The sequence below is a fragment of the Palaemon carinicauda genome, chromosome 35 (assembly GCF_036898095.1).
Source record: "Palaemon carinicauda isolate YSFRI2023 chromosome 35, ASM3689809v2, whole genome shotgun sequence".
Classification (NCBI taxonomy): Eukaryota; Metazoa; Arthropoda; class Malacostraca; order Decapoda; family Palaemonidae; genus Palaemon; species Palaemon carinicauda.
The window spans coordinates 60,465,849-60,491,153 of record NC_090759.1 but is presented as its reverse complement, the minus strand read 5'-3'; the positions used below and the strand labels follow the sequence as shown (position 1 = coordinate 60,491,153).

Below are 25,305 nucleotides of genomic sequence, written 5' to 3'. Positions count from 1 at the left end.
TAGAAAACGATCTATAAAGAGAAAGAATGCAACGGCATATAGATGCGCAAGTTCATTCGGAAATCAAACAACTGAAAGAAATAAAATATATAGAGCATTAATCGGAGGGTTAGGAGATTAGGTCTTGCGAAAATATTAACCTTGAATGGGGGCTAACCTTGGACGAAGACGGGGGTTTGTTTGGGTAAGGGAGGGAGCTTGAATTTGTGACTAATTTCAGTTTCCTCGATTTGTTTCGACGGTAACTCCTTCTCGGTGGTACTGAAGGTGAACTCACTCTCAACATCCTCATACTCCGATGCCGACGACTCATCTTCTTCTTCCTTGGATTCTTTTTCCCTAAATCGGAACACCTCCTCAACATCCTCTGAGACTTTGTACTTTGGCTCCTTCTTAATTTTGAAACCTACCTGTACCTCCTCCTCCTCTTCCACCTTATACTCAGGCTTTTTCTTCTTTGGTAATCTAATTTGGAATGATTGTTGCACATCCTCAGGAGATTCTGGCCTCCTGATTACCCCACTCACATCAGTTTCATCCTGTTCTTCAACCACAACCTTCTTTCTCTTTATTGTCACTTGTTCTTCCCCTTCGTCTTTGACCATGACTGGTTTCCTTGGCTTACTAAGTTTAAATTCAACAGACTCCTCACTTACATCCTCATCAACAAATTGTTGCACGACCACAAACTCATCAACATCCTCATATATTGTATCAGAGTCCTCATCATCAGACTCGTGAATCAACATCTTTGATTCTACCGTTTCCTCTGCAACCGAATACTTTTTCTTGGGTTGTTTCATTTTAATATGCACATCCTCAGTCGTTTCTTGCTTCGAAAACTCCGTTGCTTCTTTCAATTTCATTTGAATCTCTTCGGAAATCTCTTGTGTTTCCCTTACCACTGGTTCTTCTTTTCTCTTCAGAGTAACAGATTCACTAACCTCAGAGGGTTCTTCTTCCTTAGGCTTTGGTTTCTTGATAGTAAAGGCCTCAGACACTTCTTCTGTAACAACTGGTTTCTTTTTCTTTGGTCTCATTTTTATACTCACCTCTTCGGTTACTTCCTCAGTTACTTTTGGTTCTGGCGACTCTTGCCTTATTGTCACTTCTTCACTCACATCCTCAGGGACTTCAGGCTGGCGGGGCTTAGGCCTTTTCAGTTTAAATTCTTCTACTACTTCCTCTACAGGCTCCTCTTTCTTAGGCTTCTGAACTGTGAATTCTTCAGACACTTCTTCTGTCACAACTTGTTTCTTTTTGGGCTTTCTCCTAATTTGAACTTGTTCTGGTTCTTCCACTGTTTCTTCCTCTTCAGCTTCCTCCTGCTTAATTATTGTCATTTCTTCAGTGACTTCTTCTGTTCGAATTTCGGGCTTTTTCTTCTTTTTCAGCTTAATCTGAACATCCTCTGTCACCTCCTCATTTGTCAGTTCCTGTGGTTCTTCTTCTTTTATCGTGACTTCTTCAGACACGTCCTCGAACTTCTCCACTGGCTTTTCTTTTGGCTTAATTTTGATTCTGAAATCCTCAGTAATTTCTTCGGTTTTCTCCTCTGGTTTCTTCAGGACAGTGACTTCTTCTTCAATCTCTTCATACTTTGGCTGAGGCTTCTTCTTTGGCTTCAGTTTAAACTGAACCTCCTCTGTTACTTCTTCAATTTCTTCAGTGGGTCCCTCTTCTGGTTTAATAATAGTTAACTCTTCAGTGACATCTTCTGTAACAGCCCTGGGTTTCTTCTTTGGTTTCATTTTGATCTGTACTTCTTCAGTAACCTCTTCTGAAACCTTTTCTATCTCCTTTTCTTTTTCTTTAATGGTAATTTCTTCAGAAATTTCCTCATGTTCTATCTTTGGTTTTTCTTTGGGTTTCATTTTAATTTGAACGCTTTCAGTTACCTCTTCAACAGTTGTTTCCTCAGGTTTCTTTGGTGCTTTAATTGTCACCTCTTCTGAAACGTCTTCAATTTCCTCCTGAGGTTTCTTCTTAGGTTTCCTTCGAATAACAACTTCCTCAGAAACCTCTGAAGTTTCCGGCACTTCTTCCTTCTTAATGACAACCTCTTCACTGATTTCCTCTGTCTTAAATTCTGGCTTCTTCTTGGGTTTCCTTTTAATCTCCACATTTTCAGTCACTTCTTCAACCACCTCCTCTTCGGGCTGTTCTGGTTTCTGTATGGTAAACTCTTCAGTAATCTCTTCAGTTTTAATTTCAGTTTTCTTCTTGGGCTTCATTTTGATTTGTACTTCTTCTGTTACTTGTTCAACAACCTTTTCTTCAGGTTTCTTGACAGTGAACTCTTCTGTGACTTCTACTTCTTCAGTTACAACTGGTTTCTTTTCAGGCTTGAGTTTCAATTGCACCTCTTCAGTCACATCTTCCACTATTTTTTCTTCTGGTTTCTGTGGTTTTTTAATTGTGATCTCTTCAGTTATCTCTTCAGTCTTAACTTCTGGCTTTTTCTTAGGCTTCATTTTAATCTGTACCTCTTCAGTCACTTCTTCTACCACCTTCTCTTCAGGTTTCTCTGGTTTCTTAATGGTGACCTCTTCGGATACATCCTCAGTCTTAACTTCTGGCTTCTTCTGTGGTTTCATTTTTATTTGAACGTCTTCAGTAACTTCTTCCACCACTTTCTCTTCAGGTTTTTCTGGTCTTTTTATGGTAACCTCCTCAGATACCTCTTCTGTCTCAAACTTTGGTTTCTTTTTCGGCTTCATTTGGATTTTGACTTCTTCTGTGACTTCCTCAACAACTTTCTCTTCAGGTTTCTCTGGTTTCTTAATGGTAACCTCTTCAGTAACTTCCTCTGTCTTAATTTCTGGTTTCTTTTTCGGTTTCATTTTAATTTCAACTTCTTCTGTAACTTCCTCAACAGCTTTCTCTTCAGGTTTCTCTGGTTTCTTAATGGTAACCTCTTCAGTAACTTCCTCTGTCTTAATTTCTGGTTTCTTTTTTGGCTTCATTTTAATTTCAACTTCTTCTGTAACTTCCTCAACAACTTTCTCTTCAGGTTTCTCTGGTTTCTTAATGGTAACTTCTTCGGTAACTTCCTCAGTCCTGGGTTCTGGTTTCTTTTTCGGTTTCATTTTAATTTCAACTTCTTCTGTAACTTCCTCTACAACTTTCTCTTCAGGTTTCTCTGGTTTCTTAATGGTAACTTCTTCAGTAACTTCCTCAATCTTAGGTTCTGGTTTCTTTTTCGGTTTCATTTTAATTTCAACTTCTTCTGTAACTTCCTCTACAACCTTCTCTTCAGGTTTCTCTGGTTTCTTAATAGAAACCTCTTCAAATGTTTCTTCAACTTTACTATCTGGCTTCTTTGGCTTCCGTTTTAATTGGACCTCTTCAGTCTTTTCTTCAATAACCTTTTCCTCTATTTTTTCTGGTTTTTCGACAGTTACTTCCTCAATGACCTCTTCAGTCTTAACCTTTGGCTTTTCTTTTGGCTTCATTTTAACTTCAACTTCTTCTGTAATTTCCTCAACAACCTTTTCTGTCGGTTTCTCCGGTTCCCTAATGGTTACCTCTTCAGCAACTTCATCAGGCTTTACCTCTGGCTTCTTTTTAGGTTTTATTTCAAATTTAACTTCTTCTGTGACTTCTTCAGTTTTTTCTTCAGGTTTCTCTGGCCTTTTAATGGTGACTTCTTCCTCAACTTCCTCAGCTTTGGGAGTTTTCTTTGGCTTTCTTTTGATTTTAACATCTTCAGTCACATCCTCAATATGTTTCACTTCAGGTTTCTCTGGTTCTTTAATGGTAACCTCATCTATGTGCTCTTCAGATTTTACTTCAGGCTTTTCTTCTTTTCTCACTGTAATTTCCTCAGCAACTTCTTCAACTACCTTTTCCTCTGGCTTTTTTGGTTTTTCCAGAGTAACCTCCTCTGTGATTTCCTCTGTCTTTGTTTCTGGCTTCTTCTTGGGTTTCTTTTTTACTTCAAATTCTTCTGTCACCTCCTCAACAACCGTTTCCTTTGGTTTTTCAGGCTTCTTGAGAGTAACTTCCTCTGTCACTTCTTCAGTACGTTCTTCAGGTTTCTTTTCTACTATTTCCTCTGTTGGTTTTGGTTCTTTTTCAAATATTTCATCTTCAGTCTCTTCAACAACTTCTATAATTTTCTTCTCTTTCTTTGGACCACGAAGAACAATAACATCCTCCTGATCTGCTCGCTGGAGATTTTCTGTTACAGTCACCTTTGCAGTGTCTCCTACTGGTTTTGATTCCAGTATTGCATCAGGAGCAAGCTCCGATGCAACTTCTAATACCTGAAGAGAATCTTTTTTGGGTACAGTAACTTCTGCTTTTTCTTCCTTTTGTTTAGAAGACTTGATATCTTCCGTCTGTCCTTCTACTTGCACTTCACTCACAGAAAAGGATTCTTGCATGCTCACAACAGGTTTTGCCTTTTCTGTTTTAGGTTGTATTGCTGTAATATCTCCTGGAGTTTCTTTAACCGACACTTCCTGAATGGAGATAGATTCTTGCATTGTCAATATGGATTTAGCAGTTTCGGATCTAGGCTTTAGGTTACTCAAATCTTCCGGTGCCTCTTTGACAGATACCTCTTCCACTGTAACTGATTCATGTGGAGATATCATTGTTGTTGCCTTTTCAGTTAGTGGTTTCAAATCTTTCACAGAACCAGTAGTGTCTTTTACAGATACTTCTTCTACAGATACGGATTCTTGAGGTGACAAAACTGAGGTTGCAGTAGCAGTCTTTGGTTTGTGGTCACTAATATCACCAAACGTCTCCTTTACTGTTACCTCCTCAATTGTTACAGATTCATGAGGAGAGAGAACTGAAGTAGCTTGACCAGATATCGGTTTAGTATCCTTAATTGTGCCTGGAACTTCTTTCACTGACACTTCCTGTATAGAAACTGATTCTTGTGTAGGCAAAATAGAAGTAGCTTTGTGTGTCACTGGTTTCATATCTCCTAGATCAGAGGGCACTTCCTTAACAGTCACTTCTTCAACAGTAACTGACTGATGTGGAGATAAAGTAGATGTTGCTTTCTCCTCTTTTGGTTTCATCTCTTTCATATACTCTGGGGATTCCTTTACAGATACCTCTTGAATAGACAAAGATTCCTGGGCTGACAACACAGAAGTCGCTTTTTCTTTGGTTGGTTTCTTGAAGTCCATATCAGAATGACTTTCTTTTACAGAAACTTCTTCAACGGTGACAGATTCATGAATAGAAACCACTGGCTTTGCTTGTTCAGTCTTGAACTTCAAATCAGACATTGACCCTGGGACTTCTCTGACTGAAACCTCTTGAACCGCTACTGATTCCTGAGGTGATAATACAGATTTTGCCTTTTCTTCCTTGGGCTTTTCTTCACTAATATCTAATGGTGACTCTTTTGCTGTTACCTCCTCTATTGAAACAGACTCATGAGGAGTAATAGCTGTTGTTGCTTGAGCAGATTTTGGCTTAGAATCTTTAATTGCACTTGGCTCTTCTTTTACAGATACTTCCTCGATAGTTAGAGATGCTTGTTCAGTTAAAATGGATTTTGCTTTATCAGTTTTTGGTTTAATGTCATCTATTGATCCAGGAGCTTCTTTCACTGAAACCTCTTGAACAGAAATAGACTCTTGTTGAGAGAATACTGATGATGCTTGTTCTCTCTTAGGTTTTAATTCTTTTACATCTCCTGGAGCCTCTTTAACTGATACTTCATAAACCGAAACCGATTCTTGTTGTGACAAAACTGATGTGGCCTGTTCTGAGACTGGCTTAAGATTTTTCATATCACCTGGAGTTTCTTTCACTGTGACCTCATGGACAGAAATTGATTCTTGTTCTGAAAGGACTGATCTTGCTTGATCAGTCTTAGGCTTGAGATCTTTTACTTCTCCTGGGGCTTCCCTTACAGACACTTCTTGGACTGTTATAGATTCTTGCTGAGAGAATACTGATGTTGCCTGATCAGTCTTGGGTTTCAACTCTTTCATATCTCCCGGTGCCTCTCTTACTGAAACCTCATGAACAGTAATAGATTCTTGTGGAGAGAAAACTGATTTTGCTTGGTCTGCCATAGGCTTGAGATCTTTCACTTCTCCAGGGGCTTCTTTTACTGAAACCTCGTGAATGGAAATAGATTCTTGTTGAGAGAGCACTGATATAGCCTGATCAGCCTTTGGTTTCAGCTCTTTCACATCTCCTGGTGCCTCTTTTACAGACACTTCGTGAACAGTAATAGATTCTTGTTGAGAAAGTACTGACATTGCTTGATCAGTTTTAGGTTTTATATCTTTCATGTCACCAGTGGCCTCTTTCACTGAAATTTCATGAATAGAAATAGATTCTTGTTGAGAAAGAACTGAAGTTGCATGATCTGGCTTGGGTTTAAGATCTCTTACTTCTCCAGGAGCCTCTTTCACAGATATCTCCTGTACCGTAATAGACTCTTGTTGGGAAAACACAGATGTTGCTTGATCAGCTTTAGGTTTAAGATCTTTCATATCACCTGGCGCTTCTTTTACTGACACCTCATGAACAGAAATGGATTCCTGTTGTGAGAACACAGATGTAGCTTGGTCAGTTTTAGGTTTAAGGTCTTTTACTTCCCCTGGAGCTTCTTTAACAGACACTTCATGAACTGAAATAGATTCTTGTTGAGAGAGTACTGATGTTGCTTTGTCTGACTTTGGTTTGAGATCTTTTACATCACCAGGGGCCTCTTTTACTGATATCTCATGAACAGAAATAGACTCTTGTTCAGAGAGTACTGAAACTGCTTGGTCCGTTTTTGGTTTTAGATCTTTCATTGATCCAGGAGATTCTTTGACTGTTACTTCTTCAATTGATAATGGTTCTTGAGGAGTGAGAATAGAAGTGGCTTTTTCTGACTTTGGTTTCTTGTCAGTTACATCGCCTGTTGCTTCTTTAACACTAACTTCTTCAATAGTAACAGATTCATGTGAAGAGATGCTTGATGATGCTTGTTCAGTTTTGAATTTCAAATCATTCATAGACCCTGGAGCTTCCTTCACTGATATTTCATGTACAGATATGGATTCCTGCTGTGAAAGTACCGATATAGCTTGTTCACTCTTCGGTTTTTTATCTGTTACTGATCCAGGGGCTTCTTTGACAGATATCTCGTGAACTGAAATTGATTCTTGCTGGGAAAGGATTGAAGTTGCATGTTCTCCCTTTGGTTTTAATTCCTTTACTGATCCAGGGGCTTCTTTTACATTAATTTCATGAACTGATAAGGATTCTTGTTCAGGGAAAATGGATGTTGCCTGTTCTGTCTTGGGCTTGGCATCTTTCATTGATCCAGGGGCTTCTTTAACGGAAATTTCTTGAACAGAAATAGTTTCATGTGGAGACCAAATAGAAGTTGCCTGCTCTTCTTTGGGCTTCTTTTCACTTATATCACTTGGCGCCTCTTTAATGCTTACTTCTTCAATTGTGATAGGTTGATGGGGTGATATAATTGAAGCAGCTTGTTCTGATTTTGGTTTTAGATTACTCATCTCCCCTGGTGCCTCCTTTACAGATATCTCGTGGACAGTTATGGATTCTTGCTGTGAAAGGATAGAAGTGGCTTTTTCTGTTTTTGGCTTTAGATCTTTCATAGACCCAGGTGCTTCTTTAACTGAGACTTCGTGTACAGAAATTGACTCTTGCTGGGAAAGTACAGAGGTTGCTTGTTCCTTTTTAGGTTTAAGGTCTTTTATTGATCCAGGTGACTCTTTCACAGAGACCTCGTGTACAGCAATGGACTCTTGTTGAGATAATATTGAAGTAGCCTGCTCTGTTTTAGGTTTCATATCTGTGACTGACCCAGGTGCCTCTTTTACAGATACTTCATGAACAGCAATGGATTCTTGTTGTGATAATATCGAGGTTGCTTGCTCCTTCTTTGGCTTTAAATCTTTAAGTGAACCAGGAGCTTCCTTTATAGATACCTCGTGAACTGATATTGATTCCCGTTCTGATAATACTGAGGTTGCTTGCTCCATCTTTGTTTTAGCATCTTTCATAGTACCTGGGGCCTCCTTTACAGATACTTCATGCACTGAGATTGATTCTTGCTCAGTATAGATTGATTTTGCTTGCTCTGGTTTTGGTTTTAGGTCTTTTACTGATCCAGGGGCTTCTTTTACAGATACTTCCTGAACAGATAAGGATTCATTCTGAGAAAGTATAGAAGTTGCCTGTTCCCTTTTAGGTTTCAACTCCTTCACATCTCCAGGAGCTTCTTTGACTGATACTTCATGTACAGAGATTGATTCTTGCTGAGAGAATATAGATGTTGCTTGCCCAGATTTTGGTTTCAAATCTTTTATGTCTCCAGGTGCTTCTTTGACAGCCACTTCTTGTACAGATATTGATTCTTGTTGTGCCAGAATAGACTCTGCTTGTCCTTTTTCTGGTTTTGTTTCCTTCAGTGAACCAGGAGCTTCTCTTACACTTACCTCATGGACAGATATTGATTCTTGTTGAGATAATATTGAGGTTGCTTGCTGTGTTTTTGGCTTGGCATCTTTCATTGTGCCTGGAGACTCTTTAATAGATACTTCCTGAATGGAAAGGGGCTCATAAGGTGACAAGATAGAGGTTGCCTGTTCAGGTTTGGGTTTTTTGTCACTTAAATCTGTAGATGCTTCTTTGACATTCACTTCTTGAATCGTTAATGACTGAAGTGGAGATATGATAGAGGAGGCCTGCTCTGATTTTAGCATAAGGTCTTTTACAGCTCCTGGTGCTTCTTTTACAGATATTTCATGCACAGAAATAGATTCTTGTTGTGAAAAGATGGAAGTAGCTTGTTCTGTTTTGGGCTTCAAATCTTTTACAGAACCAGGAGCCTCTTTTACTGAAACTTCTTGAACAGCAATTGATTCTTGAGGTGAGAAAACTGAAGTGGCCTTCTCTGCCTTTGGCTTGCTTTCATTTATTCCACCAGGAGCCTCTTTAACTGAAACTTCTTGCACTGATATTGATTCATGGGGAGAAATAATAGATTCTGCTTGTTGAGTCTTAGGTTTTGCATCTGCCATAGAACCTGGAGACTCTTTCACAGAAATTTCTTGTACAGAAATTGAATCTTGCAATGAAAGAATAGACTGTGCTTGTTCAGTCTTGGGCTTTTTATCAACTAAGTCTGAAGAGGCTTCTTTAACATTAACCTCTTCAATTGTGAGGGATTCGTGAGGGGATACAATGGATGTTGCCTGCTCAGATTTTGGTATCCTGTCAGTTACTGAGCCAGGAGCTTCTTTAACAGACACTTCTTGGACTGCAATTGATTCTTGGGGTGAGAAAACAGTCTGGGCACTTACTGGTTTCGGTTTTGAATCTTTAATACTTGCTGTATCTTCCTTGACAGAAACTTCCTCTACTGTAATAGATTCCTTTTGAGACATTACTGACTTTGCATTTTCTGTTTTAAACTTAATATCTGCCACTGAGCCAGAAGTCTCTTTAACAGTTATTTCTTCTACTGCAATCGACTGTCGTGGAGAGAATATTGACTTTGCTTTTTGTGTTTGAGGTTTATGATTTACTATATCCTGAGGGAACTCTTTTATACTTACCTCCTGTACGGTTATGGAATCCTGTTGGGGTAAAACAGTTAAAGCTTTTTCTCCTTTTCGTTTTTCATGACGAACTACATCAGTTGACTCGTGAACCTGTGTCTGGGATACATTGATAGATTCAATTGGCTTAATAATAACATTTGCATGTTCCTCGACTTTCTTGGCTTGTATAACATCATGAGAAGATTCTCCAGTTGTCACTTCTGAAATTTGAATAGTTTCCTTCATTTCAGGAAGAACAACTGTAGCAGTCTGAGTATTAATTTTCTCTTTCACAACTTTATTCGGAACCTCATCAGCAGTAATTTCAGATATCATAACAACTTCCCTATGATCTACTGATGTCTGCGCTGAATGACTTTTTTCTGGTTTAAAATCTGGCATACGTACAGGCATTTCATGACTAGAAACTTCAGACACAGAAACTGATGATCGTTTCTGGAATATTTTCATTGCTTTCTCTTCTTTAGGCTTTAACTCTGAGAGATCACCTGTGTTTGCTTCAACTCTGGTTTCATGAACTGATATTGATTCTTGCTGGGGCATGACCTTCTTAGCTTTATCTCCTTTTGGTTTAGCTTTTGGAAGGTCTCTGGGTACTTCATGAACTTTGACCTCTTCAATAACAAGGGGTTCTTTACGAGGTAGTACCTTCTTTGCTCTTTCCTGTGATGGTGTCCGTTGTTTTGCAGCACTTGGAGCTTCTTCGGACCGTACTTCTGAAACCATTACATGTTCTCTTTCTGATAGAACTCTCCGTGCTCTTTCCTGAGAAGGTGTACGATGCTTAACAATGCCTGGAGCTTCTGAAGCAGATGTTTCAGATATAATAACATGCTCACTCTTTGATACAACAGGTCTAGCTCTTTCTTGTGATGGTCTTCTTTCCCTAATTGATACAGGTTTTTCTTCTGTTTTAACTTCTGATATTAACACTGATTCTCGCTTTGAAACTCTACGTGTGGCCCTTTCTTCAACTGGCTTTTTCATATTAATTTCACCTGAACTCTCATGCACCTTAGTTTCTTGAACAGATATGCTTTCCTGTGTTGTCGTTATGGGTTCAGCTTTTTCTAATCTTAGCTTAGGGCTTTTTGTTTCTTCATAACAATCAGCTGTAGTTACAGAGGAAATGGTAAATATCTCATGAGGTTTTACTAATGGTGTGGCCTTGCCTTCAATTATTGATTCTTTTAGATCCATGGGGAGTTCATTAGACTTAATTTCGGAAACAGTCACGTGTTCTCTGTGGTCAAAAACAGGTTTTGCTACTTGTTCAGTTGTTTTTTCAAAAGTGACATTAGACGATGATTCTCGTAAATCAACTTCTTCAACATGAATACTTTGTTGGGTTGTTTGAACTGGTTTTGCTAATGCTGATAAAGGTTTAGCTACATCATTCATCATTTCAGTCTGGTTGAAGGCTGAAACTTGTAATACTGATATTGTTTCCTGACTATCTATAAGGGAATGGGCTTTCATGGATTGTGGAGCGAACTTTGGGGTTTCTTCTGAAATTGTTTCAACAACAACTTCCTGTGATCCTGACACATGCGTTGAATGTTCCATAACTACTTTTCCAGTAGCACTTATGGGTGCTTCTGGTTTTAATATTCCTGGAAGAATATCAGGTTGTTGCTGAGTAACTTGTTTAGATGTGTGTGGGGTAAAGTGGAGGTTGGCAGTGGTGGCATTAGGGATCTCAAGGGTGGGAATGCTACCTTCCTGCTCAGCAATATCAGGATGGGCAATATTTGCAAGGTGAAGGGGAGTAAACACTGGTTTGGCTTCTACACTGTGGGTTGAAGGTAGGTCTTCTGAGAAGTAATCTTGTTCCTTTGTTTCAGCACTTACAATTGACACTGAGACAGATTGCATTTCTTCAACCCTTTTAGTTGCTGTTTTGTTGTTCTCTGACTGAATGGAGAGAATGTTCCCTGTCTCACTAACATCATGTTCCAATATTTCTGCAGCTTGCTGGGGATTGATAGTTAAGATTGCAGTTTTTTCTTGAGCTTTTTCTATTTCACACAATTTTGAAACACTCTCTACAAGTTCCACATTTGAAGACATGGCTACAATGTGACCAGGAACCTGATCTTGCTTACCAACAGACTGATCTGGAAAGATTCTTTTAAAGTCTCCTTCAGATTCATGAATGCAGATTTCTTCCACCTGGAGCATATCTTGGGGTATCACATGCTTTTTAGCTGTACTCTTAGGTATTTCCTTTTCAGTATGTTCAGTAACTGACATTTCAGATAGTGTTTCAGTTATCAAAACAGGTTGATTTGCTGGAATGTGTGATTCTTTTGGAGCAATGAGCACCGGTTTCAATTCACTATATTCTTCTTCTTGCGAATGAACAAAAGGCTCACTAACAGCAGCAGCACGATGCAAAATATGACTTGAATCGGCTTTTTCCTTAACTTGCTCATCTATACGAAGGTCTTGTATAGTAGGCTCTATCAAAACTTCTGATACAGTAAGGGGATGCAAAGGTTGGGTAATATCTGATTTTAGTGATATTGGTGTTGGCTGTTTTGTTTGTAATGTACCTTCTTTTTCTTGGGCTTCTGTTTTAGACACGGCGATGGCTTTTTGTGGAATTATATCTGGATGAGCTTGTGCATCTAAGGGCTTCTTTTCCTTAAAATCTTTTATAGGAGATTCAGCCCTTGTTTCACTAACCTGTATTGGAGCCTTTTCACTTTCATACTCTACAATAGCAAGATCCTGTTTTGGTTTATCTGGTTTATATAAACCTTCTTTTTCACTTACTCCAACATCAGAAGAAGAAGCAAGTTGGTGACCAAAGTAAGACACTGAAGCTGATTCAGTAGCTTCGATCTTATGATCAGTCATTTTTGAAGTACTAGATTGAACCTGGGCTTCTTGTACAATAAGTGGCATAATTGGAGGTAACACATGACTATCTAAAGAGACTGTTGGGTGTTTTATATCCTGATGGATTCCTTCTCTTTCATGAAGAACAACTTCTGAGACGGATGCAGTTTTAGATGGAATTAAAGATCCTATTCCTTCCTCCGTTTTTGGCTTTGGAGCTACCAGTAATTCTTCTGTCAGAGACTGTGGTAAGGTTTCCATGACTGTGATAGCCTCTTCAGTGCTTATGCTCCCATCAGCCTTTTGTGTAGTAACTTTATCTTCATCAAGACATCCTTCTCGTTCAGATATCAAAACACCTGACATTAAAGCAAGCTTTGTTGTATGTGTAAGCTCAATGTTAGCTTTCTCACCAGAGGGTAATTCTTTACTAGCTACTTTACCAATTGACTCTTCACTTTCTACTTCAGTTACAAGAAGTGGTTCAAGGCCACCATTTATTTTAGATTTAAGACTAATTTGTAGTGGCTGAATTTCACTGAATGGTCCTTCCTTTTCATGAGTTCCAGTTTCATGAACTGAAACTGCTTTCTTTTCTTCAAAAGATTTTACAGCTTCTTTAGATTGGGGTTTTTCAGGTAAAGATAAATTTCCAACAGACGATGAAGCACAAACTTCTTCTGTAATGAGAGAATGTAGTCCCTCAACAAGATCTCTTTTTGCAGAAGTCAGGTGAAGCTTGGATGGGCTGTATGCTTCTTCACCTTGATCTGTATGAATCTCCAACACTGATGCTGCATGAAAACCTTTCATATCAACAGATGCCGTTTCTTTTACTGGAGATAAGTCTTTAAAATCTTGTGTGCTATCTTGAACTGTACTCTGCATGACATGTATGGGGTACTGTGCAGGGATTTCATCAGACGTTGCTACGTGTGTCTGCCGGGGAACTTCTGAAAACTCTTCTTCTTTGAAACACTCTGCTACCTCCGAAACTTTTACTGATTTCTGAGGTATCATGAATGCACTTGCAGTATCTGTAACAGGTTTCATTTCTTTCAAATCTCGTATAGGAGATTCAGCTTTAGTTTCTCTTACTTCTAGTGAATGTTCACTGCACTCCAGAGTTCCTTCTAATTTTAAGTCTGCTGTCTTTTCAGGCTGGAAATCCTTTTCTTTTTGATGAGTTTGTGATTCCAGAATCTCAATTGCCTTTTGTGGGACAAAACTGGTCTTGGCTGTATTTGTATATAAGTTCAATTTTTCCAGAGTTCCAATGGGTAAGTGAACTTCTGTGTCTGCAATCATGATTGACTGATATTCATTCATGTTCATTCCATCAGCCTGGAATTCCATGGGTTTTTTAATCTCTAAAGGTCCTTCACATTCTTGAATAACCGATGTTGATATAAGAAGAGAGGATTGTTTTGAATGTACAACCTCTGCATGTTCTTGTTTCGTGTCCTCTTTTTTAATTTCTCTAACTGGTGAAACTGCTTTGACTTCAGATACAGCTAAGGCCTCTTGCTTTCCTTCAGTTGTGGTCGCATGAGCTTCCAAAGGTTGATCCACCTTATATTGCTTAAGTGAATCATGCTGTAGTGGCTCAGAAATACTTAGAGGCATATTTTCCATGATGGAGGCTCTTGCTGTTTGTTCCTTTTCTACACGTGCTTTCCAAGAGGCAGCATCTTCTTCAATGTAAGGACCTTGAACAGTAAGTGGTTCTAAAGGCTGAACTTCAGATGGTTTTCCTTGTTGCCTAAGATCCTTTGGCTCGGTGAATATGGCTTCTTTGTCTGCTTCAAACATTTCAGATACCTGAATATATCTCTGTTCTAAAATATTTGGTTTAGCCTTTTCCAGTTGTTCTACTTGCTTTTCCCACTGCACAGAATCTTCTTCTATTTTTGTTTCAGCTATTATAACAGCTTCAGATTGCTTTTGAACAGTTGTCTCTTTGGTGCTTAAAACTTCAGGTAATTTAGAAATATACTTCTCTTCTAAATCATGAAGCATAACTTCCTCAACTTGCGGAGCAGTCTGACCAATAAGGCCACATTTTGGACTTTCGTAAACAGGTTTGTCTTTGCGTAGCTCACCTGTACTTTCATGGGGAATTTGTTCTGTTACTTCAACAGTCTGCCTTGCATCAGGTTGTCTAATTATAGCATTCTTTGTAATTTTCACCAGGTCAGAGAGTTTAGACAAGGAGTCTTCAGAACGATGATCTATTGTGGTGAGTGCTATCTGCGGTTCCATTTTTCCAGTTGCTGTCTGGAAGTCTGTCTTTTCAGATTCAAACTGAGCACCCCCTTCTCCAGGATTCACTTCTGTAATGGCAAGGGAATCATGTTCCATTATCATCAACTTATGGTCTGCGGCATCAGCGGTCACTCTTGCTGGCTTCTTAAGAGGAGATGGCTGCTCTTCTGAAAGTTTTTCAGTCACAGTTACAGGTTCCTTCAAATCAGCAGTTACAGTAGCCTTGGCTTCTTCATCCTTTTCACAAATGAAAGATACTGATGATTCAACAGTCTTTGTGTCTGTTACCTGTAGTGATTGAGAAGGAACAACGTTGGGCTTGATACTTTGAGTTCGGAATTGTATCTTATCACCAGCTTTCCATGGTGCAGGTAATTCCTCAGACATCCTCTCAACCACTGTTATTGAATCTCTTATGTCTTCAGTAACAGTTGCTTTTACTTCTTTATTCTTTTCAGTCTTGAGTAAGGTATAAGAATCCTCAGCCTTAGTGTCTGTTACTTGTAAGGGCTGTGTAGAAACAATTTTAGGCTCGATGTTCTGCATTCGGAAAGGAATCTTCTCTCCTTTTTCAAACATAATTGGCTTTTCTTCAGATAACTTTTCAGTGATGGTTACTGAAGAATGGAGATCTTCAGAGACCTTGGCTGTCACAGGCTTTGTTTGATCAGTTTGTAATGGCTCAAATGTATCTTCCACCTTAGTATCGCTAACTTGAATTGGTTCCGATGCAACCAACTTTGGTTCAACATTTTGAGTTTTGAATGGAATTTTCTCACCCTTCTTAAATGGCATAGGAGCCTCTTCAGATAGTTTTTCTGTAATTGTCAATGAAGTTCTAAGATCTTCTTTTATAGTAGCCTGTGCACATGCATCTTTAGGAGTGGCTAATTCTACACAAGAGTCTTCAACTTTAGTATCTGTTACTTGGAGAGGTTCAGAAGACACCAATTTAGGTTCAATATTCTGGGTTCTGAAAGGAATTTTCTCTCCTTTCTTAAATGGTATTGGTTTCTCTTCCGGAATCTTTTCTGTAACAGTCAATGAATCTTTTAATTCTTCTTTGACAGTTGCTCTGACTTCTTTTCCCTTTTCTGTTTCTAAATTAACGTAACTTTCTTCAACTTTAGTATCTGTTATCTGAAGTGGAACTGACTGCACAACATCAGGTGTTATGCTTACAGACTTTTTCAGGTGAACCTTGTCTCCCTTATGCCATGGAGATGGCTGTTCTTCAGAGAATCTTTCTACAACAGTCAGTGTCTCCTTCAAATCTTCTGTGACGAGTGGCTTTGCTTTTTCTGGTTGTGGCTTATTGCTCTCAAACATTCTCGTTTCCTCTGTCATAATTTCAGTGGTCTTTGGCTCTTCAACTTTTAGCCTTTCTTCTGTAGTTATAGTAGTTTCTGTAGATTCTATGGAAGGTATAAGAGAAGAAGTTATCTCCTGAGAAGATTCAATGATTTTGACATCTTTTTTAGTGTCTTTGTGTTCAGAAACCTGCTTTTGCATAATGGTCTGTTGGATAGTTTCAGATATTGGTGTTATGTCTGTAGTTTCTTCAATGTCTGTTCTGTATTCAGTGACACTTTGTGTTTGTTTCTTAATGCCGCCTACCTTTTTCTTTTCTTCATCCTCCCAATCTTCAAAGTCTTCCTCTACTTGTACTGTACATGTTTTGCGAATATTTTCAGGGTGTGGTCCTACAAATGTTAGTGTCTCTGATATAGAAGCTCTTTCAAATTGCACTTTTGATGACACAGCCCTGCATTCTACAGTCTGAGGTAAAGGCTCAAGTACACATTCAGGAAACATTGTCAGTGATTCCTTTTCATCATGAGGAATAAGATCCTCTTTTTCTGTCTCAGATGATTCAATTGGTATTATTTCCATGTCCTTTGGTAACTGCCTGTCATCTAAAGATCCCCTACGTGTGTCTGGGAAAGTTACTTTAAAATCAGTAGCAGGACTTTCTTGCTCATCTTCAACTTCTGTAATTTCTAATTGTTCTGAAGGAGATATGTCTGTTTTCTCAGTACCTGAGGTGATTGTAGTTTCTTGTTGTATAATTTCTCCATCTTTCGTGATAATTGTTCGTGTTTTAGTAATATGAACAGATGGAGCAACATGTTCTGTCGAAAGTATGTTAGGGATGGAAGATTTAGCAAAACTCAAAACATCTTTCTGTTCAGTTGAAGACTGGGCTGTAACGGGTGAAATGTGTTCTTCAAATGATATAACAGTTTCTTCCTGAGATTCACCTATCCTTGGTTTCTGAATGCCTAATGATTTCTTAACTACCTCTTCCTCTTCTTCAGTTACTTCTTCTATTTCTATTACTGACTTTTCCCTACTACCTGTATCTGATTCTACCACTGGAGTTTCAATAGTTGACATGCTAAATGAAGACTCAAACACTTCCTTTGGCTTGATGGTTTTTCCAAGGGTTGTAACTTGAGTCTCCTCTGTAATTTTGTGTGTTCCAGCCTCGACTCCAATGCCTACCATAACTTCGTGGGTTAAGCCTTCTTCGCTAACTGTTGTAACATCCCGTTGTTTAACTGTCTTGAGAGTTATTGGGCATGTGGCTATATCTTGTGACACCTCTTCTGTGATTGTTACTGTTGATTTGTCAGCTGCTAATGGCTCCACAACTGACAGGGTCTTTGTTTCCTCAGTGAATCGCTTCTCTTTCTGATCTGGAGTGAAAGTAATTGTGGATTTCTTTGACTCTATTTCCTTAGACTCTTCCTCTTCCCCCCACCCTGTGTGTTTAGAACTCATGGTTGCAGTCACTGCTGTCAAAGTTTTGTCTTGTATATCACTAATTTTTATGTCTTCTGTCTTCACTTCTGATATCGTGGTTGTAGTGGTAGTAGATGTGACTGGTGCTGGTCCCTCTGTAGTTTTGCCTGTTTGGGATGGTATAGAGGAATGGGTTACAGGAGACATGCAGGGTTCATCAAAGATTTTAGAAACTTGTCTTGTGGTTTCTGCTGTATCTTGTTCTAAGATGAGAGGAGTAGGTGTTGTTTCTGCAATTCCAAAATCAGGAAGTTGCACAATGTCCGATGTAGTTGCATGGGCAGTTTTAGGAAGATGAGTTACAAGTTCTGATGTTGTAAATTCTTGTTCTAACACAGACATGAAAGGAAATACTGTGGTAAGGCCTGTTTCATCAACAAGTTTAAGAGGTAAAGTGCTGGCCATATTATGAGATGGGATACTGGTAACTGTAACATGCATTTCTTCTGGGGTTTCTACATCCAGATCCTCAGATGTTGTGTATTCAAGATGAGATGTTTGGGGATAAATAAGGACTAGTCCCTTATCAGATACAATGGTTAAAGGTTGGACTGTTGCATAATTAAGTTGTGGTTGAGTAGTTGGTATTGCAAAGTGTTTTTCAGGTACAGGAGATTCATAATCACGAGTTGTCATTTCATGCGCATGCACAGATGTAGAGGGATACACAACAGTTCGCCCTGATTCCGAAACAATTACAAGTGGTTCAGTAGTGGCATAATTCATTTCTGGCACAAATAACACGCTTGCTTTAACACTTGAAGGAGATATTATGATAAGATCTTCAGCTACGGTTTCATGTTCTAAGATAGATGTAATTGGATAAACAACAATTAATCCCATTTCCGATACAAGAACCAAAGGTTGCTGTGTAGGGCATAACAGTTCAGGGATAGACTGTAAATTAGCTTGAACACCTAAAGGACTAGTTGGTGTGAATTCATCTGCTATAGGTTCTTGTTCGATTACAGACACAGAAGGATAGATGACATGTTGACCTGCTTGAGAAACAAGGACTAGTGGAAGAGGTGTTGCAAAAGTTAATTCAGGTAAAATATATGTGTTAGCTTTCACATGTAAAGGTTCATCTATTGTCAACTCATTAGCAACTTTGCCTTGATCAATGAAAGATACAGAGGGGTATGTGATAGCCTGTCCGGACTCAGACACTAAAACTAGAGGCTGTATAGCAGCATAAAGTAGTTCTGGAACAGAGATAATTCTAGCACTCTGACTAACAAGAGTAGGTGTGGTTATTTCTTCAGCTTCTGTGTCTTGCTCAGTGATAGAAGTTGATGGATAAACAAGAGCTTGGCCAGACTCAGATACAAGAACAAGAGGCTGGGTAACAGCAAATTCTAGGCCAGGCACTGAAAGTTTTTTGGCCTGGACACTCTTAGGTTTAGGCGTAATTAATTCATCAACTATGGAATAGCATTCTGTGACTAATGAAGATGGATAAAACACAGTCTGTCCAGACTCAGATACAAGAACTAAAGGATGAGTAACTGCATGGTAAAGTTCTGCTACTGAAAGCACCATAGCTTGGTCACTTGAAGGTTCTTTTATGGTTAACTCATCAGCTTCAATGGTTTCTTCTGTGAATGAATTTGATGGGTAAACAATCACTTGGCCTGCTTCGGAAACAACTATTAAAGGATGGATTATAACATGTTCTAGCTCAGGAACTGAAAGCACCTTTGCCTTGTCACTTGAAGGTTTAGGTGTGGTTAGATCATCTACGGTTGTATATTCTTCTGGACATGATGTTTTCGGATAAATGATGACTTGACCAGCCTCAGATATGAGAACAAGAGGACAAACTGTAGCAGATTCAAACTCTGGCATGCTCCCAACCTTTGCCTTGTCGCTGAGGGGTTTAGGTGTAATTAGTTCATCTACTGTTGCATACTGTTCAGTAATGGATGATGATGGATAAACGACTGCATGGCCAGCCTCAGATACAAGAATTAGAGGTTCGGTGAATGCATATTTTAGTTCTGGCACGGAAAGCAACCTAGCATGGCTACTAGTAGGCTCAGGTGTACTCAATTCCTCAGTTACAGTGTCTTGCTCAACAAAAGATGTTAAAGAATAAGCGATAGGAAGTCCAGCCTCATACACAAGATGTACAGATTGAAATGTTGCAGAACAAAGCTCGGGAACAAATAGGACATTCACATTGCAAATTATGGGTTTGGACACCATAAAGGCATCAGCTACTTCCTCTTGATCAAGGCAATTTATGGATGGGTAAACAATAGCCTGGCCTGCTTTTGATACAAGAACTAGGGGTAAAACTGTTGCATATGGTAATTCAGGAATGGACAAAGAATTAGCCTTGGCACTTAAAGGTGTAGGTACAACAAAGTCATCTGCTGAAGTATCTTTTTCAACCATGGACAAAGAAGGATAAAAGATAGTCTGGCCAGCTTCAGAAACAAGAACCAGTGGTTGAATTGTTGCATAATCCAAATCTGGTGTATATGTTACATTTCCCTGACTGCTATGGGTTTTGGATATGAAGAAATCATCACATATAGTGTCTTGATGAATAACACTTACATGAGGATAAACTACAATTTGGCCTGCTTCAGACACTAATACTAATGGTTGGATAGTCACAGTATGCAAGTCAGGAGTATATGTTACATTTGCACTGGCACTTAATGGTGTAGTTGGTGTAAAGAACTCATCAGCTACCATGTCTTGTTCCAATGAAGATGTGGATGGATAAAACATGGCTTGACCTGCCTCGGAAATGAGCATCAGTGGAAGAGTTGAGGCATAATGTAGACAGGGGACTGGTCTTACCCTTGCTATGGCACTATCAGGAATAACTACTGAAAAATCATTAACTGTTGTGTAATGCTCGCATGTAGATGTAGACGGATACACAACAGTCAAGCCAGCCTTTGTTACCACTGTTAAAGGCTGAACTGTTGCATAATCCAAACAGGGAACATAATTTGATGTTGCATGAGCAGAAGTGGGAACATATGGAGTAATATCTTCTGTTGTGTCACATTCACGAAAAACGGTTGTAGGATGAACTACAGTTAGACCAGATTCCATGACAACTGTAACAGAGTGGGAGGATGCAAATCCCAAATCTGGAACAGATAGTGTTGTAGCATGCACTTGTTCAGGAATAGGTGTTTCCATGTCTTCCGTAGTCATGGTTTGGCCAGTGACAGATGTTGTGGGGTACATAACTGTTATGTCTGCATTTTCTTGTTCTGAAACAAACAAAGAGGACTGTAATTCTTCAAGATGTGAAGCTTGTGTTTCTGGTGTTTTTGAAGTATACTCACTACCATGAAATATATTTAGTGTTGGTTTGACATGTGCAAAATTCAGCTCTGGTATGTACGATACTAAGGCATGCATATTTTTAGGAAGTGATGTGATCAAGTCAACTGTTGTAGTAAAGTGTTCTTGGTCAGAGAAAGATGAATATACAAGAGCATGGCCTCTCTTGGAAACAAATGTGAACTGTTGTGTAATTGCTGTATCTAGCTCTGGCACAATAATAGTATTTGCCTGGGCAATCTGTGGAGTAAATGGCATCAAATTGCCTAATGTCATAGACTCTTCTGTGTAAGTTATGAAAGAGGAGGCATGGCTCTGTGTTGATCTTGTAATTGGTTTATGGGAAGAAGCACATAGCAACTCAGGCATGTGTGTCAGTGTAGCATGATAACTGGCGGGAACAGAGGGTAAAATCTCTTCTGTTTCAAAATATTCACATCCAGATGTTGTATGGATGTGTAATGTTAATCCTGATTCGGATACAATTGTTAGAGGCTGAATAACAGCAAAAGACATTTCAGGGATTGAGAAGCTATTTGCATAATAACTCTCTAATGATGGTGCAATAAATTCCTTTACAGTTGTTAAGTCAACAGATGATAATGAAGAGAAATTTAAGAGAAGTCCTTTATCATATAATTGCGGTGAAGGTATAAGTGTTCCCGACTGCATTGGAGATGTAACAGTAACCTCAGCATAGTCCAGTTCAACACTTTGTGGTGAGATAGGAGAGAGACTGGTTAGATCAGGTGTTTCCATGCTAGGAACAAAGCTAGTTGTTTTGTGTGAAGAAGCACGTGGCAATTCTGAAACATAAGTCGAGACAGACTCAGCATAGAGAGGAATAGATGGTAAAAACTCCTCTGTTTCAGAATACTCCAATCCAGATGTTGAATGGAAGTGCAACGTTAATCCTGATTCAGATACAACTGTTAAAGGCTGAATATCTGCAAAAGACATTTTTGGAATTGGAAAGCTATCTGCATAACACTTTTCTAATGAAGAATCAATCCTTTCCTCGACAGTTGTAAAGTAAATGGATGACACTGAAGGATAATGTATGAGGAGTCCTGCATCATATATTTCTGGCGAAGGTATAACAGTCACGGACTGCATCGGAGATTCAACAATAACCTTTGCCCGGTCTGTTCGTGGTGAGACAGTAGAAAGACTGGCTATCTCAAGACTGTCAGTACTTGAGACAAAGCTATTGTCAGGGTGGATTTCAATAATTTCAGAATCTTCATCTGGTTTCGTCACTGTTTCCTGTGTTGTCTTTTTTACCTGATCTTTTGGCACTGCATACTTAGACTCCTCTATCTCTTCTTGTTCTTTGACCTCCTTTGTTTCATCCATTACTCTCTTTACTTCATCTCCCTTTTCTGTTATTTTTTCATCCAATTTGAGTAATTTATTAATCTGCTCATCTGTTTCATCAATGGTTTCAGTCCTTGATTCTTGTTTTTCAGTTTCTGACGATATCTTTTCCTCAGTCTCTTCTAACTCTTGAACAGGATGAATTTTCATTTTTGGTAAGTGTTCCTCCTGTTTCTCATCTACTGTCTCTTCAACTGATTTTTGGTCGATTGACATTCTATCTGGCATTTTATCATCTGACACTTTTGTTTCCTTTTCACTTTTTATTATAGTCTCTTCTGTTTCCATGTAAGTTTTTGACTCTTCAGCACGTATTTCCTTTTCCTTTTTCACAATAGTCGGTTTTTCTGGTACAATAATGCTTTCAATTACTTCATCAGTGCATTCTTCTTTCATAATGATTGGTCCCAATTCCTCAGTCTCTACTACTTTAGGTTTCTTTTGGTGACTTTCTTTAATAATCGTATCTGATATCTGTTGGGTTGGTTTTGGCACTTCAGGACCTTCCTCAACAACTTCCTCTAGAGTAACTGTTCTGTCTTTTGCTTCCTCAACCTCCTGCTTTGGTATTTTGTAATGTTCTTTCTCCTCCAAATTGTATCTTTCTTTTGAGACTTTACATAAACCCATGTCAACAGGTATTTCTTTTGTTGCTTCTCCCATGTTAATACTTTCTTTGGTTGTCTTTTCCTCTTTCGGAACTTTATCAAACTCTGTAAATAATGTTTCATCTAAGGTTTCTTTTGTTTTCGTGTCAAGTGTCTGTGTCACTGGTTTCTGCATTTTAGGTTCACGAGTCTGACTTTCTTCTATAATTGTAGCGGTGTCTACTGTTTCCTGGAATTCCTCTGGGTGTTTCTTTAATTCGTTTGTTTCCTCAACTGAATCGTGTGTATCTTTTGCGATTTGTTTTGTTTCCTTGATTATGTCTTTAGATTTGTATACATGTTCTTGGGTTTTTGTTTCTGAATCTTGTGTTTTTTCTATGATTTCATGTGTTTCTTTGTCTCTTGAATCTTTCTCAGATTCTTCGTCTGTTTCCATTGTGTCTGTCACTGGCTTTTGTGTATCTGTATCTGACTCGTATATTTCTTGTACTGTTTCCTCCATGACTGGCACGTCTCGTTCAAGAGAAGGTGTTGTGTCCGTTATACTATGTTCATCTACTTCTGGAAGAAAAACAGAGGAATTCTTAGGGCATGTTGTTAAACACAAAACATTCTGTAGGGATATGAGCATGTCCTGAAAGAGAGATGACACATTACACAGGTGAGAGGGAAACAGTAGAAGGATGGAAACCTAAATAAGGAGATCGGTCTATCATATACATCGACTACAAAATTAATGAGTGACATGCAGGTTTACGTCGAGATTTGAAAAGGGGGGGGGGGGGTCAGGAGATAATCATCATCAGATGTTAATATGTGGATGCAAAGGAATTAAGACCAGTAGAATCTGATTTTGAGATCCTGCATGCTTTATTTAATCATAGAGGAAATTAACAATACTTGACCATGCCTTTAAAGTCATGAATTTACTTCACAAATAGGAAAACAAATACGGGTTTCATTTCACAAATAGGTAAGAGTTTGGGTTTTAAGGGATCAGTGTAAAACAGTGTTACCACGATATTCCAGAATATGTATGTCCAAAATCTTTAGAATGGAATGTCTTACTATCTTCCTGAAAAAAAAAATGCAATTCTTGTCATAGTCCAAGATAAGAGTCACCATAATATATTGGATGTCGTTGTCTTTTCAACTATAACAGTATTTTGCAAATAGATGGAATTTTAAATTACAGTTTTGAAATCAAAAGAGGGACTGTCTATCCAGTCTAACTATGAACATCTAGGTAAATGTCACTCAGTGAATAATCCTTGAGCGTTCAGCGCATTGATTTGACAGTCAAGTCGACATTACTTCACTGTCACCTCAGTAGGGCAAAAATGTGTTTGGGGAAAGTTAAAATGGCGTAGTACTATAGTTGTTTGCGTAACAAATAATCATGTAGTCAAGTGTTTTTGTATAAGAAGAAAAGTTCTCAGAAATTCAGATATTGAGCTGAAATTTGTATATCGACTTGATGAAAGATGGACTGCAGGATTCTTGGAATAAAATGTTCCAATTTATGTGATTTAGTGTCCAAAGTAAAAGCATCACCATCTATCAAGTAGATATTCAATCAAAACATGTATGCATAAAATGAATATATATCTTAGAATACAGAGGTATATAACTATCAGAGACATTATTCATAGTGTACAAAAAACACATATACAGTATATCATTGAGGAAACCCTTGAGAGGATTATGACGGGGTAGGGCATAGTCTTGGAAACAACGTGTGCAGGAAACGAGAAAATAAAAATAAAAATGACAAGGAATAGAACAGACAAAGACAGACATATATTCTTCTTACCTGAAGAAGACGACCTGTGTGGGACTCGAGAAAAAGGGGTATTACGATAAACAATGACAATTACACATTGTGATCTAACAACTCACAAATGAAACAGAACGAAACAAGAAACTAAAGAAAAAACGTCAACTGCACACAAAATGGAAAGACATAAACGATTACGTAGACAAAATAAGAATCTGGAATCGCTGGTTTGGCCTCAGACACAGCAAAAGATGTCGGATGTCTGTGATTTCTGTTCTTCTTGTTCTTTCTGTTTTTTGGGTAAAGAAATTCACGGAGGAGTAGAGTATCGGGAAACAAAAATGTATTGGTGATTTATAGGAGACGGGCGTTATTGAAACTCAATTTTTAAAAAAAACGCTGTTTCAACAAAGATTCGGTAGAAATTTTGATATTGAAGCTTTACAAGTTAAATGGCTGCATTATAATTTATTCTCCCAAAGTGGGGATTCATAACTTCAGCGGAATTTATGACGCTTAAGACGGTCAATTTGTTTCATAAATATACGCAAAAAGCCATATTGAAAAATAATGAATGTAAAATCCTAAGGATTTAAGACTAAATTATTACTGAGAGAGAGAGAGAGAGAGAGAGAGAGAGAGAGAGAGAGAGAGAGAGAGAGAGAGAGAGAGAGAGAGAGATGCAGTTACAAGTGAGCCGTAAAACAGTAAAAAAAGTTAAAAATATTGTTAAATTACTTAATCCTCT

At 38.5% G+C, this 25,305-nt stretch overlaps 1 protein-coding gene across 22 annotated transcripts in view; it reads right to left on the bottom strand.

Moving 5' to 3' along the window:
• Positions 1–25,305, bottom strand: part of LOC137627783 (titin-like) — a 218,029-nt gene that overhangs the window by 32,250 nt on the left and 160,474 nt on the right. For 18 of the 22 annotated variants that reach the window (XM_068359103.1, XM_068359107.1, XM_068359108.1 and 15 more), the window contains one exon: positions 158–20,722. In XM_068359103.1, the coding sequence (XP_068215204.1) occupies positions 158–20,722 (20,565 nt within the window). The remainder of the gene's footprint in view (positions 1–157; positions 20,723–25,305) is intronic. The other 4 variants (XM_068359118.1, XM_068359120.1, XM_068359124.1 and 1 more) reach the window with 4 other exon arrangements.